General features: G+C 35.2%; 1 protein-coding gene across 27 annotated transcripts in view; it reads right to left on the bottom strand.

Moving 5' to 3' along the window:
* DLG1 (discs large MAGUK scaffold protein 1) overlaps positions 1–12,985 on the bottom strand; it is a 237,583-nt gene that overhangs the window by 187,452 nt on the left and 37,146 nt on the right. The window contains exon 1 of one of the 27 annotated variants that reach the window (XM_072812025.1): positions 10,915–11,055. The exons of the other annotated variants lie outside the window; for them this stretch is intronic. Coding sequence (XP_072668126.1) covers positions 10,915–10,944 — 30 coding nt within the window. The 5' untranslated portion in view covers positions 10,945–11,055. Of the gene's footprint in view, positions 1–10,914; positions 11,056–12,985 lie in introns of those variants that run through there. 27 annotated transcript variants of the gene reach the window in all.

Below are 12,985 nucleotides of genomic sequence, written 5' to 3'. Positions count from 1 at the left end.
TAAAATCTTAAAAAAAAAAAATTCCACCTACATATAAAATTCTTGAAATAAGAAAATATTAGAAATGGAGTACAGATCAGTAATTGCTATGAATTATGAAGGGGATAGGGGTGGGAGGGAAGTGGGTGTGGCTAGAAAAAAGTAACTGAGGGATCTTTGTAGTGATGGAAATGTTCTGCACCTTGACTGTATTAATGTTAATATCCTGGTTAGTGATATTATACTATGGTTATCATTGCAGGAAATTGGGTAAAGGGCACATGAGACCTCTGTTATTATTTATTACACCACATAAATCATCACAAAATAAAGTTTAATTAAGAAAAAAAAGGAACTTTCTGAATACAAGTTAATCTGAAGAATCCAAAGCCCAAAGAAATGAGCCTTTTCTTAAGAAGGCAGACACTTATGTAAATGAAGTATCTGGCAAATTTAGACTCAAGGAGGCAAAGGACTGGCTGGGCTGGGATAAGAAACTCTGCTGGGGGGTAAGGAGTGAATTTTTTTTTTTAATTTTTATTTATTTATGATAGTCACACAGAGAGAAAGAGAGAGAGGCAGAGACACAGGCAGAGGGAGAAGCAGGCTCCATGCACCGATAGCCCGATGTGGGATTTGAACCCGGGTCTCCAGGATCACGCCCTGGGCCAAAGGCAGGCGCCAAACCGCTGCGCCACCCAGGGATCCCTTTTTTTTTAATGCAATCTCTATCCCCAGCTTGGGGCTCAAACTCACAACCCTGAGATCAAGAGTTGCAAGTTCTACTGTCTGAGCCAGCTAGGCATCCCCAGGAGTGGAGTTTTTAGTGACATGTGAGTTGGCATGACAAATCAGAACCTAGAAGAGCCGAAAATGGGAGAGTCTGTTGTCCCTACACCCTGGATCATGCTCTTGGGACATTTACTGAGGGTACTACAGTATAGGAGGCTGGGAGTTGGGCTAGAAAAGCAGAGAAACATTTCTGTAGTCTCAAAGTTCTTAGATCCTAAAGTCCTGCTGGTTGAAAGGACCTATGAAATACTCACAACCGATCTTATTCTTAGGATATTTGAGAATAGCAGTAAGCAGAAAGTAATTAATATAGCAACTTGGTCATAAACAGATTCAACTCCTAGCTGATTAGTTTCATTCTAGCTTCCTGAAAGGGAAAGAACAAGAGTTTAATCTCGATGAGTTTTTTTACAATGTAAAGCATACAACAAAAACTTCAAGATATGAGAAGAATCAGGAAAACATGAATAAGAAACACATGAATAAGGAAGACCTACACTAGAACCACAGATGATACAGACATCAGAACTAGCATAAGACAAAAATGGCAATTTTAAATACATAAAATAAAAACACAAGAAGAAAGATATGGAATTTCCAAAAGAGAGCAAATAGACATTCTAAAAGTGAAAAGTACAATAAATGAAATAAAGGAAGTCTTAGGACATATCAAAACAAAGTAATTTGAAATGCTGTAGAACTGTATTCAATGACATAAAGGAATTTTCAAATTATATTAAATACAAATGATCCCATTGTTCTGTCAAGTCTCTGACCCTTCTCTGATCCCTCAGTCATGGCAAAGACTACTAATTGATGATAGTACTTTTTCCTTCAATCTGTCATCAGAATTCTCAGCAAAGACCTTTAGACATCCAATATCAACCAAACTTGACACTATAAATAAAACTTGTTTGATGTAGACAAAAGGTAGGTATCTTAGTCACAGGGTTTATGAAGAACTGAAAAGTTATCACTTCGTAATGGAGGAAGAGTCAAACTTATAAAGTAGGTGAAATACGTCTTTGATTCCTCCTCCTCTACCTTCCACGTATATATACCCAAGAGAAATGAGTGCATATGTCCACAAAAAGACCTGTATAAAAATGTTCAAAGCAGCTTTATTCAAAATAACTCCAAAATGGAAATCAAAATTCCCAAATTAACAGGACAAACAAGTTTGTAAAAAGCCAAAGGGAGTCTTCTGGGGTACTGTAAATATTTTATATCTTTATGTGGATAGTGATCACAGTTCTAAAAAGGCATGGAGATGCATGCTATGATTAGTGCATTTTACAAAAAAAAAAAAAAAAAGTCATGACAATGATGACACTAACAAGGCTATGAAGCAAGATACTGCTAATGGTTGATGAACAGGAATCTCTAGGAATTACTGGAAGATGTTAATATACCTCTGAACTGAGGGAACGGTGCTAATAATGAAAGCATGTTTTTTTATTGCATGCTAACTCTACTTAAACTACTCTTGGCACTTTTTCTATGTGTCCTTTATAAACATCAACTCAAAATCATCCCCACTGGATCAGAAGTTCATCTAGGGCAGTGGTCAACAAATATATTCTGTAAAGGGCCAGGCAGTTAATATTTTCAGCTCTGCCGGTCCACTTACTTAAAGCTCACCACATAAAATAAGAAGCTAAGACTAAACTAAACTTTGTTCCAAGATCCAAGTTTTTCTAAAAGCCAAAATGACAATGAACATATTTAATGGGAGTTGGCATTAAGCAAAATATACACTTTAACAACTATCAGAATGTTTTATACAATCATACTCCAATCTAATATATACTTTGAAAAATCATCCTATAAGTTATTGAACATTTTTACCTGGCAGTAAAACAATGAGCAAACAGTAGAGGGCAGTATTTCTATTCACTATTAAAATTTAGCTTTTAAAAATCTAAAAAAATCTGATATCTGTGCATGGGACCTTCTTTTAAAAAGTTTTACAACACTTCTTTCAAAGTTGCTGGCTAACATACAACTTCAATACAACCTAGCACAACAAAAAGTGCCCTGACTTTTCATATCTAAATATGAATATTTAAATAAAAGACAGTTGTTTCACCCAAAGAAGCCAAATTTTCTATTCATAATTCCCAAGTATTAATGAGCTAACAAGTCATCATTTCTCTGGTGATTTATTTCCTACCACTCTATCAGTTATCTAGTTAAAACAAATAGTTGAGTACCCACTGGAATCACAAAATAAGTTTCTATTCCCACATATGGACAATCCTTTTTCTCTATTCCTGTAAGATAGCTACATACTAATCACCAAAAGAAGTATCATAGTTATTACAGTCATGAACTTTTGGCAACCAAAGACTCAGCAAGCTGTCTCCAAAGATCAAGCATTCGCCTAACTCTAATATCCAATTAGCAAAAGAGGAGGTAGATAAAACAGACAAAGGCAGGGGTAGAAGTGTCTTTAATAAAATTTCAACCTTTTTCAGGATGCCTGGGTGGCTCAGTCAGTTGAGCATAGCCCTTTGGCTCAGGTCGTGATCCCAGGGTCCTGGGATAGAGCCCTACTGTGGGCTCCCTGCTCCACCAGGAGCCTGCTTCTCCCTCCTCCTCTGCCTGCCTCTCCCCCTACTTGTGTGTGTGTGTGCGTGCGTGCTCGCTTTCTCTCTCTGTCAAACAGGGAAGTAAAATCTTCAAATCTCACCCTTTTTCATTCTTATATTCCTATTTTCAGAATGCCTTAATTAAAGAGCTGTACCTAAACCATCCACCACCCCTAATAAGAACCAGCACACTAGTCATAAAAGAGAAGGAACGCAAATTATAAAAGCGGGAAAACAAAGTGAATGGTTCAGAGAAAGACTGTTCTTTCCAACAAGAATATTATATATTGTATTACTATTTAATAAAAATTAGTAAAAAGATCTAACAATTAGTAAAGTCTTACTGTGTACTAGTTGTCATTTCACACACTTAACAGGTATTAATTAGCTCAATTAATCTTTAAAAACCGTGTAAGACAGGTGCCATTATTTTCCCCATTTTAGGATGAAGAAACTGAAACACAGGAGTAAGTGACTTGTCCAGGAATCAAGCATTAGACCTGGAACTTCAAAGGTCTCCAGAGCCTGAGCTCTTAAATACTGTTCTTTATCCTCTCTGCCCAGGCTAAGTGACACAACTTCAGTTGAGTGATTCTACAGAATGCAGACTACCAGAAATTTTAAAACAGAAAGTAACAAAATAGAAAAAACAGAAGTCTTAGTTATCCTCATTGCTTTGAAAGTCCGATTGTAAAAGGAAAGGATAGTACTTGAAAAGCAAGCTCTATTATTCCAATGCAGTAGGTCCCAAATAAGGTTGAATCCCAGAGGGGATCCCTGGGTGGGGCTCAGCGGTTTAGTGCCTGCCTTCGGTTTAGCGCCTGCCTTCGGCCAGGGCATGATCCCAGGGTCCCAGGATTGAGTCCCACAACAGGCTCCCTGCATGGAGCCTGCTTCTCCCTCTGCCTGTGTCTCTGCCTGTGTGTGTCTCTCATGAATGAATAAATAAATAAAATCTTAAAAAAAAAAAAAGGCTGAATCCCAGGTAAACACTGATTAGATATTAAAAATAAACAAAAAGGTAGTCAAGAAACAAGATGAAATATTCTGGAAAGTTCAAAGAAATTCAATCATTATGAATAAGACCAGGAACTGTAATGAGCCTTTCCAGATGTAAATGGAGAAGCAATGTAATGAAAATACATTTAATATAAAATAGGGCATTTTAACTAGGAAAAGTCTGAAGGTGATAAGAGTTAAGATATTGTGGCAATATTTATGAAAACACTGAAAATGCCCATACCTTTTATACTAGAAATTCCTCACTTAAGAATCATGGTTATGGTCACAGATTAAACATCAAGTACATCATTTTAAGAAAAAAAAAAAATTCAAATGCTTACTGATTAAATAAATTATAAGGCATCCAAGCAAGAGTCATTTTAAATGCTTTAGGTGATCATTCATTAATGCGTAAGGATTCTCAAAATATACTAAATACAGATGACCCCATTGTTCTGCCAAGTCCCCCATACTTCTCTAATCCCTCAGCCATGGAAGAGACTGCCTGATGGCAGCACTCTTCCTTTCAACCTGTTAGAATTCTCAATACAGATAGACCTCTGGGCATCCAACACCAACCAGAGTTGGCACTAGAAATAAATCTATTTCATTTAATCAGAAAGCAGATTACTTTAGTCAACTGGTAAAGTCATGGAGCAAAAGACTAGGCAAAATTTATGAAATAGGTGAAATGTGCCTTGGATTAAACAAAACCAACTATTAAAAACTCTTAAGAGATGAATTTAAAATGCTGCTCCCCAGGCTAAGGAATCAAGACTATCATCCAGCCTCTTCTTGGGTGTTTATACTAATATTGGCAAAGGTATATAAGAGACAAACATAACCAGCTTTCCTGCCTCTCTCTTCTGGGCAAAAACATTCCTTAAGGTATACTACTTATTTAGAAGGTATTTCTAATACCCAAACACTTTTTCTTGGCTAGGTAAGTCCACCTCTTCCTTAAGAAAAGCTCAAAAACAGGGACCAATGAGAGAGAATATACTGAATGCTAAGGCATACTAAAAAGCTTTGTTAAGTAAAACACTGTCAAGTTGGTTCATGAATGAACAGACCAATGAGACAGAATTGAATGTCCAGAAGTAGACACAAATGCTTATGAGAATTTGTCAAAAAGTGGCATCTCAATTCAGTGGGAGTAAATACAGATTTTTTAAGTAAACACTGGGAAAATGGGTAATCACTGGAAAAATGGTTCTAACACTATACACCAGGACGATCTTCAAATGGCCCAAAAATTTAAAAATGAAATTCTAGAGTAGGGTAGGAGAGGGAGAAAGAGAAGGGGCGGGGGGAACCGCGCAACTCCTATCACAAAGACTAATCTTCTTGCTATATAAAAAGCTCCTAAAAATTGAGAAGAAAAAGACCAACAACCCAAAAGAAAAACCATAATAAATCTTGCTTGAATATATGAGATGCAAATTAAAACTATATTTATACAACATTTTTCACCCAAGAAACTGTCAAAAATACAAAAATTTGAAAATATATTCCATCAACAAAGTTTCAGGGAAATGATCACTTTGATAAATTGCTGGTGGCAATTCAAAATGGCACAATTCCAATGGAGGAGAGTAGGGCATTAGCTACTAAAATTAGACGCAGGAAGCCTAAGTGGCTCAGCGGTTTGGTGTCTGCCTTAGGCTCAGGTCCTGATCTCAGGATCCGGGATCGAGTCCCATATCCAGCTCCTTGCGGGGGGGCCTGCTTCTCCCTCTGTCTATGTCTCTGCCCCCCCCATGAAAAAATAAATAAAATCTTTTTAAAAATTAAAAAAAAATAAAATTACAGATGCCTTAACTAATGTAGCAATTCTAATATCATAATAGATACATCTGCACAAATATAAAATTACATATATACAAAGTTGTTTGCCAAAGCACTGTTTACAAACTGTAAAAGAATGCCCAACAAAAATACATTTATATTTTCTGAGTATTTGGAATTTCTCATGATACACAGTATTAGGTGTGGATCCAACTTTCATCTTTCTCCAGGTAGAATCAGTTGTTATATGTCATTTATTTAAAAGTTCATGTTTGATTAAAAAAAGTATGATATAGCCACACAATAAAATACTGTATTTCTGTAAAAATGAATGAGGAAAAGCTCTGTGTGCTAAAATGGAGAACTTCGGGGTGTGGTAAGTAAAACCAGTGAGGGGCACAAGATTGTAAAAATATGAAAAACACAGGACCTATTGCATAAGGGAGAAATAAAAACATTCAAGATAGGGGTGCCTGGGTGACTTAGTCGGTCAAGTCTGACTTTGGCCCAGGTCATGATCTAAGTAAGGGTCCCAGGATCAAGTACCACATTGGGCTCCCTGCTCAGTGGAGCCTGCTTCTCTTTCTCCCTCTGCCCCTCCCTCCCACTAGTGCTCACTGTCTCTCAAATAAATAAATAAAATCTTTAAAAAAAAAAAAAAGGGGGAAGGAAAAAACCCACTGACGATAAATAGAAACAAAAACAGTTTCTTATGGGGGCTGGGGGAGAAAGAGGTGAGAAAAAGCTATATAAACTCTTTAATGATAGTTTTGATACTTGAGTTTGAGTAATACGTAAGTTTATTACCCACTCAAAAAAAAAGTTTTAAAAAGTCAAGGGAAACAGGTAAGTGAAGGGTTGACTGGTATATGGCAATAGCTGTTACTTAGTCCATTTGGCTGGTAGTATGATGGGAATAGTTGTTACTAAGTCTATTTAAATTAGTGAAAATCAAAATTAAGTTCCCCTGTCAAACTGGTCACATTTCATGTGCTGGTGGTCTGGACAGATATATAACGTTTCTACCACTGCACAAAAGTTCTATTGGAGTGAAGTTGTTAGTTAATATTTTCAGCCTAGAGACAGAAGCCCTAAAAACCAGAAAAGGATCTGTCTCTCCCAAATTATGTATAAGGCATAAAGAAAATACATACTTTATATATACAGCCAACAAATCAAATTATTGATTTGGCAATCAAATACTATCAATATTTAATTAACTAGTAGTCAAGTGTCAAAACAGGATGATATGTTACAATAAACTAACAAAAAGGTGGAAAACACTGGGAAGGATAGGCCAGTTTTTGGATCCTTTGGAATCCATTATAAATAGATAAATTTCAGTGACAATTTTCCAGGATGTCAACATGTAACCATATTCAAAATGGGACTTAAAATCCATTATAAGGTAAAATATTCTTTTTTTAATCCACAAATTTGGTGTATCTGTGCCAAAGCTTCATCCATTCAATAATTATTTACTGAGTATCCACTGTAAATAGATATTCAGACACTTGGGCATCCAAGATACCTTGGAGGGAAAAAAGTCTTACTTTTAAAGCTTATCATACAGTGAGAGAAACATAAATAAATAAAGACTCACATAAATACACGATACAGTGTGTGTTATAAAGAAATAGTAAAGTATACTTATAGAAGTAGAGGAACCTTATTTAATCTTAGGCATTAAGAAAGGCTTCCTTGAGAAGTCATATGTAAGCTGGAATCTGAACAATAAGATTTGGGGGTAAGTACTTGTAAACAGAGAAAATCATTATGCATGAAGATCTCAAGAAGAAATTATTATGCAAGAAGACCTTTCCCCAAAAGAATTGGGGGGAAGGGGGGAGACCTGATAACAAAAATAATGAAAACCTGATCTCCAACTCCTAAAACACATGTATTGGTAATCCTTACCCGGAAGAGACTGTGAAGACTGCATATATCAACTTCAAATATCACCCTAATGGCAGTTAATATGGACTCCAAGTTTTGAAAAATAAGTTAAATAATAAAATAACAACAGATACTGAGTATAAGAGAGTCTCCTGAAATAGAAAGTTTCTTTTCTCCTTTCTAAGCTTAATTAAGAACATCCAGGAATAATTTATTTTCTTTTCAGGTCTTTCTCCAGCCACCTAAACTTCTGCTAAATGAGCCTAAAAGGAATAGAGATAAAGAACATCCTTTTTATACTTGATAAAGAAGCAGTATAACAAAAGATGGAAAAGGACATGATTCTACTGCAAGAAATTCTGGTACTAAAGTTATGCAACTCCCTTCTCTCAGAAGTGAATGGACAGCTGGGAAACCTCTACACTGAAGAATATGAATGCCCTTAGCTATAGTTTTTACATAATGCTTTACTGCTAACAAAAGAAAACAACATATATTACAATACTACCAAATCACTCTTGTTGGACCTTGTATGTTCCAAATTAATTTCCTACAGTGATAAGGAGTCTGATAAAATCGCATGGCTCCCTGACAATATTAATTCCACTCCACCTGATACATATCACAAAGAAGCTACTAAGAACACAATTTACAAACAGAAATAAGAATCTTTTAAAAAGACATTATGTGAAATACAAAATATTGTATCCAAGCTGATTAAACTACATAAAAATCTATACATGTATACTAACAATAATCATAAATACTGCTGATAGAAATGCTCACTAGGATCTTTTCCCCTGCAAAATATCTAAATTCAGAACAATATTTTTAAAAATGCAAAGGGGAAGTATATTTTCATTTTCACTAAGAGGTAAAACAAACATCTGTGTTTAAAACATATTAATCAGAAAAAGAATGTAGAGCTATTTATGATCATCTTAAATTAGTAAACAACATTAATACTACTGTAAATAGAGGCCAAGGTTTGGCAGTTCAGTAGCAGTGATGATTTAGTCATCACATCTCACAACCTAGTCGTTTGCAAACGTTTTAAAATAAAAGTCTTCATTGTGAAGAACATACAGTTACGGGAAGAAAAAACCCAGAAAACTAATCATCACTGCTTTAGCTCAACCCACATGCCTGTTCTTAAGGGTATCCATGGTAGCAGTGATGCAACTTGCCTACCTAGCTCACCGTGCCTACACAAGTGGGAGAGAGGGGAGGCGGATGATGGAAAAAAAATCTCACTTGGAAAGGTGTTTCAGTATTAACATGATAGAATTACATCAAATATAGTGTCAGACGTTAAAAACACATATAAAACCATAAAGCTCTCTCAAGATCAGAAAAAAGACTTGAGAGAAAACATGTAGCAATTTAGTTGAAAAGAAAATTAAGAATTTTCCTCTTCCTGCTGTAGTCATTAGTTAAATGTTCAAAGGTTTTATTTCTAATAATAGAAGAAATTATTTTAATTTAGCTCCTTCAAAAGTAACTACAAATAATGCTTTAGGCTTCCTAATTTCCAACCTACACACCTACACCTTTTTCTATTTTTACTTTAACGGTTACATAATAAAAATTTATAAAAACTTTATGATATTGATTCCATACAACTTTTTTTTAATAGTAGTCTCTTTTGTTTATAAAGAATTAAATACAAACTTTTTGTTAAGAAGAAAAGGCTGAGAAAAGAGAGAAAGCGTTTCAAATAACCTGGCTATTAAATCAGAAATACAAACCAAAATGAGTGAGGTGATAAAAGGTGAATCACAGGAAGAACTAACCACAGAAAACCATGAAAGGAACTTGTGGAGAAAACAAAAACCAATACCTTGTTTTCCAGACTTATTGCCCTTTAAATATTTAAGAATTTTACTTAGAGGTACACATTCCCTTATAAACAGGATGGGACCAGGTAACTGACATGTTTGTATCTGATTAAAACTCCTACTGTTTGGACTATAACTGTGAGCAACAAGCAAACAAAACTGATTTCCAAAAATTTTCTCACTTTTCCTTTTGTAAGCAATAATTCACTATACAGGAACAGCATATCCTGTAAATTTTCAGAATTTACAAATTTACTTACTCTTATTACTGAACATTATTTTATAATCTCAACAATTCTAACAATCACTGTCATCTTAAGTGTACAGAAATAAGAATCAACAAAGTAAATTATTCCATAAAAACCAATGTATAAATTGAAAATGTAAGCATTCTGAATCTTACACAATCACACAATGTTCACAAACTGGTGCTCCAAAAGAAACCAAACTCAGAGATTAAGTAAAGTATGCTGCACTTTGAGGACAATGAGTAAAACAGACTTAAAAACAAGTAGTTCCTTAAGGAGTAGTTGTACAAGTTTAATCATTTTAAATCCAAATCAACATCTTTCTAAAGGCAACACAATCAGAACTTGACTATTTTCTAATTCTTGGGAAAAAATTAACATTTTTACAATTGATGGAAGAGTCTAGGAAATGTTCTCAAAAAGAGTTATACTGTAAACCAATATGACATGTTGGGGCAGAAAAAAAAATAGAGGGGGAGAGCTTTCAGAATATATTTACAAGACTTAAATATAATCAAGGCCTTCTAAACCTTTGCTGTTGGGGAAAAAATGCTTCCTATAGATCTGAGGGGAAAAAAATCCATTCAATACTCTATTTTTAGCTATCTGAAACAAATTTCAGAATATTACTTCCCGAAAGAATATAAACTAAGCATCACACAGATTCAATTATTTTCAAATATATAACAATGTTACACTTTATTTTCAAAATCTGTAATGAACAAAAAGGCCTCTCATTCTGTCACAATAAGGAAATGGAGAAAGCATACTGTATCTTACCTTTGTGGTTACAATGCACAGGCAATCCATTACTTTACCATTACAATATTTTATACATAAAGCAGTTTACTGCAAATTATTTTAAGCTCCATATGAATAAAAAATTAAAAATTAAGTTGTGAGATAAAACCATAGATAAAAAGTTCTAACTGTGATCAGATCTCTCCAGGATCCATTCTTAGAGGTATCAATTTTTCTACTCTCTGAAATACAAGAAACCAGAATGTGTCACGTGCCCTACAATCTTCTTTATGTAATCTATATCTGAAGAACTTGAAATTATCCCATAAAACACCGTGGAAGATGTCAGAGTTTATTCCACAAGAGTTCACTGCTTCTTCAGATGCTATTTCATTAATCCCTCTTTCCAAGATATAAGGTTGACAAGGAGTCATCTGATGAAATGTTCCACAAAGAGGTTTCCCCCGATATAAATTTAAATCTGCTTCTTGCTTGCTACAGTTTGAATATTCAAAAAACTACCACCACAAAAAAAAAAAAAAATCACTAAAAAAACCCAAATGCAAGCAAACATTTCTTCCACTAAACCATTTCAGCAACTGCAGCTTGCAAAGTAATGACTTTCTCAGACAGTAATGAATGGAATATTCCATGTGGTATTTTTCAGAAGGGGAGAAAGGAGAACAAAATGCAATAATTTAAAATATTATCTCTAAAACTTACCTCTTCTCTCTTTACTAAAAAGAAACCCCAACATTTTACCAATGAAGCCAGATTTTAACTTTAGTGCCTTACTAAATCCATTTCACCTAATCCCTTACAAAAAAATAAAAAAACTAACACCACAAAAAGATAATTATAACTTTGCATCATTTCAAACTCCTCAATAAGACTTGGTTTTTAACCCAGCAGTAACCTAACTACTTATGAATTGTGAATTAATGTCCTGTCCTCAAAATCACTGTGAAACGGAGCTGGATAGGCTGCTAGGAGACAAGGCAGAGGGGTACAGCTGGCTTTCAGTGTCATAAGCTTGCCACTTTCATTTAGAAACATACAGTAAAGAAGAGAACTACCAACAGTTTCTGTCCACCAGGTTTCCTCATGGTCTATAGGTATTATGAAGGACCTCAAATTCAAATTACTAAACTGTTACCATTTGCCCCTTATGCCTAATGTTTCAAATACCAAAGGCTACATCATCAGCAACTTTCACTGGAAGGGTTACGAGAGTTAATACACACATATCACTTATATCTATCATATAATAAGCATCATCATTATTATTATTGATTGGCTTTCAGGTGATAGCTTCTCGTTTCAATCCCAACAAGGTACACTTAAGACACATCCAGTGAAAATTTACCTTAAACAGAGTCTAACAGTACTATTACAAGGATTAAACAGTATGTGCACGCCATTAAAAACATTGCCAACCTTGTTAAGTGCTCACCAAATGCCAGTTACAGCTATAAATCTATAGACATAAATGTAGCTATAGGGGCTTGGAGTGGGCAGAAGTAAATTTCACCATGGGCCAACAAATCCTTTCCCTAAGCAGAATAGAAAGCCTGGAAATTATACACTTGGCTGGAGTTTAAGAATACCCTCTTCTATGTGGTCTATATATACATGGAATATTACTCAGCCATCAGAAACGATGAATACCCATTTGCTTTGATGTGGATGGAACTGGAAGGTCTTTTGCTGAGTGAAGTCAGTCAATCGGAGGACAAACATTATATGGTCTCATTCATTCAGGGAATATAAAAAATAGTGAAAGGGAATAAAGGGGAAAGGAAAGAAAATGAGTGGAAAATATCAGAGAGGGTGACAAACCATGAGAGGCTCCTAACTCTGGGAAATGAATAAGGAGTAGTGGAAAGGGAGGTGGGCAGGGGGTGGGGGTGACTAGGTGACGGGCACTGAGGGGGGCACTTGACAGGATGAGCACTGGGTGTTATGCTGTATGTTGGCAATTCTAACTCCAATAAAAAAAATACACACACAAAAAAGAGTACCCTCTTCTTCCCCTCCTTACACCCCAACAATCTTTTGCTCTGAACATCAAAGAGTAAAGCCCACTCAAAGCTAATGACTCCTCAAATAA

The sequence above is a fragment of the Canis lupus genome, chromosome 35, assembly GCF_048164855.1.
Source record: "Canis lupus baileyi chromosome 35, mCanLup2.hap1, whole genome shotgun sequence".
NCBI lineage: Eukaryota > Metazoa > Chordata > Mammalia > Carnivora > Canidae > Canis > Canis lupus.
This window is presented reverse-complemented; position numbering and strand designations above follow the sequence as displayed.